The sequence below is a fragment of the Myxocyprinus asiaticus genome, chromosome 9 (genome assembly GCF_019703515.2).
Source record: "Myxocyprinus asiaticus isolate MX2 ecotype Aquarium Trade chromosome 9, UBuf_Myxa_2, whole genome shotgun sequence".
Lineage (NCBI taxonomy): Eukaryota > Metazoa > Chordata > Actinopteri > Cypriniformes > Catostomidae > Myxocyprinus > Myxocyprinus asiaticus.
In genome coordinates this window covers 35,770,665-35,778,183 of record NC_059352.1, presented here as the reverse complement: position 1 = coordinate 35,778,183, position 7,519 = coordinate 35,770,665, and the positions used below count along the sequence as shown (strand labels likewise).

The 7,519-nt window shown below is 34.8% G+C and overlaps 1 protein-coding gene across 1 annotated transcript; it reads right to left on the bottom strand.

The window, feature by feature from the left end:
- Positions 1 to 666: 666 nt before the first annotated feature.
- Positions 667 to 6,999, bottom strand: LOC127446059 (uncharacterized). The gene is made up of 6 exons (XM_051706697.1): positions 6,737 to 6,999; positions 5,355 to 5,561; positions 4,234 to 5,223; positions 4,086 to 4,152; positions 3,487 to 3,655; positions 667 to 2,158 (listed from the first exon to the last, which is right to left on the bottom strand). The coding sequence occupies exons 3-6, from the start codon at positions 4,567 to 4,569 to the stop codon at positions 2,011 to 2,013; spliced, it is 720 nt and encodes a 239-aa protein (XP_051562657.1). The 5' UTR covers positions 4,570 to 5,223; positions 5,355 to 5,561; positions 6,737 to 6,999; the 3' UTR covers positions 667 to 2,010.
- Positions 7,000 to 7,519: the final 520 nt, after the last annotated feature.

The following is a 7,519-nucleotide window of genomic DNA, read 5'->3' as shown; positions in this document are numbered from 1 at the left end:
CTCTTATATGTCTAAATATCAAGGAAAATTTGATTCTCCATTTCATGACCCCTTTAAATAAATTTAAGCAATCTTGCAAACTACTGCTGTTTGCAGGAATGTACTCTCTCATGTCTTAATATTTTACAGACTCACGATAATTCTGGCCTGATAGCACATGTACATAACTCAGATGTCTATTTGATATGTAAGTATATTTATAGTATATTTGTCCATAAACAATTTCCAACAATAGAGAGTGCTTCCAGGGTTGAGTATAAAAGTGCTCTATGGTCAAGGGTTCATAATAGTCCAAAAAAAAAAAAAAAAACAAGCTGGATAATGGCACTCTTATTAATTAAAAAGCCTTTATTATTACACGGCTTAATACAAATGTAAAACAGCTCTCCTAAGTGTTTCGGCGTGAGCCTTCCTCGAGGAGAGTAACAAACAAACTTCACACAGTTGAGAGTAATATATAATAATAGTGTTACGCATTCGCTATTGTTACTTGTTTTCATACTCAGAGGGAATATTACAAATAATGAACTTAAAAAAAGGACAGAAATACAACCACATAAAACACACACACAAACAATATATATATATATATATATATATATATATATATATATATATATATATATATATATATTGAAAAGTACTAAAATCCAAATCCTTATTCAATCCAGGATATTCCATAGCATTTAACTTGTATATCCAAAAAGTCTCTCTTTAATTAAGTTTTTGTTCTCTATTACCTTTCCTGATTGATGTACGTATATGGTCAATACCTTGTATTTTAATAATAGAAGAATTACAGTTGTGCATTGATTTAAAATGTTTAGGCATAGGATACTCTTCATTACCCCTCCTAATGGCATATTTATGTTCAGCCAGACGGTCTTGCTAATATCTTGTTTTAGCAATATAGAAAACCTTACATTGTGGACATTCCAACCTGTAGATAACACGAGTAGTTTTACAATGAATGAAGTGTTTGATAGAATAAATCTTTTTAGTTGAGTTGGAGTCTTGATCTTGTGGTCTTGGTCTGGATCTTGTTACTCAGTGTCTTGGTTCGGATCCGGGTCTCGGCTTATGGTCTTAGTCAAGACCGCAGTGTATTACCAGTGCACTAAATGTGATAATTATTTCACCCACTAGTTGGTGTGGCATCTTCACCATTACAGAGAATTTTTTAGAATCAGAACCAGCTTTATTGCTGGGTATGCCTACACATACAAGGAATTTGTCTTGGTGACAGGAGCTTTCAGTGCACAATACAATACAGCAACAAGACAGAGATAATAATAATTAAAAATAGAAAAAAAAAATAGAAATAGTATAAGAATAAAATTGGATAGAAAATAAAGTATATATAGAATACACAATAAGACATATATATATATATATATATATATATATATATATACATACATACACACACACACACACACACACACACACACTGCAAAATTACAATTTTGGTTGCCAGTAAGACTGTAAATTTACAAGAGTACTGTAAATCATTAACTACAATTGTACTGTAAAAACACGGCACACTGCTGTATATATATGCACTGTAAAATTACAGTAGAAATAATGTTTATGAATGTGAGTGAAATTACAAGAGCAACTGTGAACTTACATGTACTGCTATACATACATTTTATAGTAAATTTTTGTTGTGAAATCCAATTCACTAAATTAACTACAGTTGAGATTTTTCACTGCTGTGATATAGTGTAAACCTACTTTTGCTGTAAATTTCAGTAGTCTTTCCCTTTTTGTCAATTTAATGTATAATGTGAACAATAAAACCTTCAAAATAACAGGTTTTCCAAAACATATTTGGAGAAACAATAATGGAGACTGCACAATAAATGAAAGGTTTAGCCTTGGAAATACTTGGAAAAAAAGAAAGAAAACTACTTCCTTCCGCAACAAGAACCACTGAGAACAGCAGCATTTCATTATCAACCATAAAGGGAACACATCCCTACAGTGTGACTTAAATAAACTATTTAACTATACTATATAAACTATGGCAAGCCATTCAAAGTCCATTAGCTTTCGTAGCAGTGTGCATACATGTGGGTTCATTCCATGCATTTTCTTGTCTCGCTTTCCAGCAGCAACTTTTGATCCAGTTTCCGGGTTTATGCCCACAATTCCTCTGTGAAAAACACCCACAACATCCAATTATCAAAAAATAACATATACTCAAACAATAAAATACAACATTTGTCAGACAAAGCTAAGTGTCATTTTAAAATCACATTTCATTAACATTTCATTTCATTTAATGAAGAGTTAGGGTCATATTTAACTTCATCAGAAATGTAAATATGAAAATATTTAGCCTTCCATGTTTACAATAAACAAATGTACAGATTATGTCATTTTTATACAGATTATGTGCAGAATTTAGCAATGCCTATTGCCTACAGACTGAGCTCTATGCTGGGTTTCCATCCTTGTGTTTAACATTTTTAAAAGTGCATTTCTAAACATTTGGCTATAGAAAATGTAAACCATTGCGCACTGCTATCCACTGCATCTAGTGCATTGTCTAAAGGGAGCCCGCCATGATTAAGGAGGTCATTTAATTGCTCCATAAGATATTGCTTTGGGGAGAGTTGTACTGAATTGGAATACAACCACATTTCCAGAAAAGTTGGGACATTTTGTAAAATGCAATAAAATCAAGAATCTGTGATGTTAATTCTCTTTCAACTTTAACTGAAAAAAGTACTAAGAAAATATTTCCAATATTTTCACTGACCAACTTAATTGTATTTTGTAAATAAAAAAATTTTGATGGCTGCAACACGCTCCAAAAAATTTGGGACAGAGATGAATACATTTATTGTTTTTAATTATTACAATTATTATTATTCTTTAATTATTATTCTTTTTAATTATCTTATTTCATTGATTTATTTTATTTTATTTATTTTTGTTATTATTTTTTCTAATAATGTTTTTATTTTATTATTTTTTTATCGTTTTTTTATATGGTTTTGCATTGTTTATAGTATTTGAATTATTTGCATATTTGTAATAGATTATTTGCTGCAGTTGTATATTTGTAATGTTTTGTGCTATACTTGTTAACTGCTATACTCTCTTGGTGTTCTACTCTTGCTAATTCAATCCAGGTGATTATCCTTAATTAGTCTACAAAGAAAAGAGTGAATGTTTGCTGGAATGTGAGCACTGAGGAAAGCAAATTGCTGAAACGTCTGCTTGTGCTTGTCTAGTTTTTAATCCACATGCACCTTGCACTTTTTTGCACCATGCAGTGAATAAAATATTTTTGCTAGACTTTTCTTAGTCTGTACTCAATTCAGTGTGCAGTTAGCAATTTTTTCTTGTTTGTTTGAAAACTTTTCCATAAAATATCTAATCCTGATCAACCATCCTAACCTGAAAACCTGAAAAAGTCAAGAAAATTTGGATGTCTACAATAAATTTTGAGTAAGAGTTTATGCTCTGACATACCTCTGAATAAATTCCAGTGTGCATGCAGCTTCATCCTGATAAGCAAGGTTTAAGTTGTAATAGGTCACAAACAATGCTGCCAGGCCCTCAACAAATGCCTCTGAAAACGGGCCCAGAACAACTTCCCTTTTGACTGACAACATCCACTTGATTTGGGTCATGGATTCACCTATAAAAAATATGGAAAGGCATAGATTAGTGTTGTAGTGTTGTAAAATATGGTTCATGGGTAGCTCATGTTAACTAATAAAGACACTGATACTATAATACTATAAAAGATAATGAAGATTACGGTTACTAATAAGGATTTCAGTTACTAAGGAGAGAGAGAATGGTTCAGAGACATTAACAAAAAACCGGGTCACAGAGAGAGCTAACTATGAAAGGAATATATGAGTGAGAATAGAACTGTGAAATAGAATACAGGAACAGAGGTGGCAAAAAATTTAGTTTTAAAACGGATCATAAAAGTGAGAGAGAGAAAAAAAACAAAAAAAAAAAAAACAGTGCGGGACAAAAGGTATGCATGTGCAGAGCTAGAAAGCAATGAATAGTGTGTATAATGGAGACACTGAGAGACACAAAGTAAAGCAAATTACCTTGGATGATCAGTGCAGGTGAATCCGGTAATTCATCTCTTTCCATGTCGGCTGCAGTTGCTGCTACCTAAAAAAATAAAATAAAATAAATAATTTTGAATTACAGTTCAAACTTTAAGACATTAAAAATCAAAATGATATTACTTACATCAGCTTCAATTAGAAGGGATTCTGTTCTCTCTTTAAAATGGACCATTAAGAGTTGCAGGATGCACAGGACCAGAGAATTTCCCTCTTGGTTCTTTGACAGAACAGCATGCACCTCATTGTTTGTTGGCTTTTCTTGAAAAAATCTTAGAATCCTCTTCCCTTTCCCTTCAATGCTCTCCATGATTTTTTGGAGCAGTGAGATGTCAGTAAGCAAATGGAAATGTAAAAAGATCCCCTTGAGACAAAACTGGTAAGGCCATGAGTTCTTTAGTTCAGAGAGTGGCGGAGGTGGAGTGGCGTTTACATCACGGCGCTGACGGTAATATGTGACCATCAAATTGTGAAGTTCTTCTCTATTGGCTCAAGACATTCCTTCAGTAGAATGTAGCAGTACCATTTGCTTGCGCTTCTCTTCTAGAGTGTCATTTTCTCCTGCAGGAAGCTCCTCTGGCTGCTAACTGACACAACCATATTGATCAGCCGGCCTTCTTGAGCTCTGGCTTATGGTTCTACACAATGATCCTAGTCGTTCTTTTCTCCGACGAGCTAATGTGCTGTTTCCGTTTACATGTTCAACACGGGTTTTAACTTGCAAGAGCAAAGAGGCATACCCACTACCTATTTTTGTTCCATCAGCCAGAACATCAGCAAAGTTTTCCGGGTACTGTTTAACAATGTTCTGCACTACAACCTGACACTATGCCTTTGATGGGTTGACTTCATGTTTTCACATATTATCCACTAACATCCTTACTAGCTGCCTTCGATCAGCTGGTGATAGTCTTTTTTTTATTTGCAACGGCCAATTTAATTCCAGAAGGCATGACTTCCCAAGGCACTTTAAATGTTTCAGCCCAGGCACAAGATGCTGAAGAGCAAGCAGAAGAACGAGATGGTGTAGAACTTGAAGAACTCTCTGATCCTGGGCTTGATGTATCAGAAAGAACTTAATGTAATGAGCGTTGGGGAGTCGAGCAGCTGGCTTGTTCTAACACAAATAACCAAAAAAAAAAAGAAAAAAAAGTGAAGTTTGAACATGGAACATTTAACAATATTTTTCAAATGGACGTTAGTAACTAGTAGTAGTTTTTCTGTCTACTTGAAGAGCAATTAAAATACCTTCATTTTTCAATGCATTTAGTAGTTTGAGACATTGGATAGGCCTGAGGTATTCCATGAGATCTTTTTCATTCACATAGTGGAGGTCAGCTTTTGTTTCAATACCAATAGCAGTAAGCCCATGGATCAATTTTTGAAGTGTTTCATCAGAGAGACTAGGTACCGAAGAGCAGATGGCGAGTTTTATCTCCTCTAAATTGGACATACCTTAAAAAGATGGAAAAGAGTGGTGTAACACAATCACAGACAAACCACGTGTTTTGTACTCCTGGAGAGGGTAATAATCTAATAGCTCCTCTTGAAGTACACAGACATATCTTGGGTCCTCATCTGTTATGCAGTATACGCCCAAATCCACCAACTGCACAGTATGCCGTTTCTCAGACACAAAGTAGACCATTGAATTCTGGTGAACAAGAATTAGTTTAATTCTGCCAACCTCCAAACCCTCATCATTACTGGCCAAAAGAACAACCATGCCTTTCCTGTACTTTGTTCCTTTCAAAATGATTTCAGTAGCTACTAATGTATTGCCTGGCTGAAAATCAAAATGATCAACTGATTCCTTGATCGCTTCATTATAATCATCAGAATAAAATTCAGAGCCTTTCTCAACTTGCACAGAAAGCTGAAAGAGGTTTCCAGCACTTAAATAGGCTTGGAGAAGCTGATGCCTTTCTGCAAGTGTTGCACATAAGTTTCTGAAGTTGTGCAATTTTCTAGCACATTGCTTGAAATAGGTATGTTTGCTCTCAAACCGCATAGTCCATAAGCAAATGAGTGGTCCAAACTGTTTTATAGCTCTGGGTAATAAATTCTTACCATCCTTTACATCCCGAAACAGACAATTTTCAGCTGTTTGTGAGTGCATCTGTTCATATTGATCCCTCACAGACTGGCACTGAAATGGAGCACTGATGGTCTGCTTAACTGGGACATACTGAGCAAAGCACTCTTTCCCATTTCTTTCACTAACTCCTAGAAAAATAGGGACTGGCTCAACATAGTGGAAATCTTGCTTGAAAGCAGTCTTTCTCCTCTGTGCTGTATTTAGAACACCACTATTACAAGCTGTCAGCAAATCCTCCCAAGACAACTGATCAATCACACCATTAATCCTCACCTCTGGTAATTCAAGCAAAGCAAGCTTTTCTCTCAGTTTGCTAAGAAAATAAGACTGCCCAATGTCATGGATATTTTGAAATTCTTCAACAATACTTGAATGGTAGACTCAGGTAATAGCAATTTAGCCTGCAGTTTCAGATAGAAGAGGGTTAAAAATCAGAAACTGGAGTTTCCTTGGCCATAGCAGGCTCTATCAAATGGTTTACAGAGCACATTTTATGTGTCTGTGATACATGTGATGAGAATGTAGATCTCACCTTAAATGTCCTGTTGCAACCAAATGGGCACCGGATCTCCAGACCTGACTGAATATGGCTCTTCAAATGAGACAAAAACTGTGTTAGGGTCCCACACTGAACTTCACAAAAGTCTGCATGGCATTTAAATGTTTTATCACACATCTGTGCCTGATACTCTTTAGCAGATCTGTGATGTTCCCTGTGATGTCTGTATATGTGGGATTTCAATGAAGAAAACTTAGTGAAAACATGTGGGCATTCAGGCACACCACATCTAAATCGTGAATTAGGCACATTTCTATGCAATTTCACATGCTGCACAAAACTCAGGATTGTGCTGCTCTCATTATTACAGAATTGACAGATAAACATGTTCAACTGCAAAAATCAAAACTTCACAAGCTAATACATGCACAGCAATAAAGCATGTGCACGGCAATTTCCAATGTACTTTCTAATGAACAACTAAATTTCAAATATGAATACCATGCACCCTTACAAGTAATATTAACAAAACTATAACATTAAAAAAAAAACTTAATTACAGCATCTTCATCGAACAAACACGTGCTAATTAGCTAATGGCTTGGCAGTCAAGTGAACCACTTTTGAATTGCATAAAACCTACACAATTTAATTTTATTAATTTAATTGCAATGTTTAAAAGTTTACATGACTACTAACAACAATCTAAAATTATTTTATACCGAACAGTTATACAAAATGTAATAGTAATATGGAAGCCCGGTCACACCCAGCTAATCGTAAATCTGTGACTTTGGACTCACCAAGCAAATTCAG

Excerpts from the sequence above, each read along its gene's own strand:
- LOC127446059 (XM_051706697.1), bottom strand. The coding sequence starts at position 4,569 with ATGGTCACATATTACCGTCAGCGCCGTGATGTAAACGCCACTCCACCT. Across the intron at positions 4,153-4,233 it reads CCCTTCTAATTGAAGCTGAT|GTAGCAGCAACTGCAGCCGA; the intron begins GTAAGTAATATC and ends TTATTTTTTTAG. Across the intron at positions 2,159-3,486 it reads ACACTGGAATTTATTCAGAG|AGGAATTGTGGGCATAAACC; the intron begins GTATGTCAGAGC and ends TGTTTTTCACAG.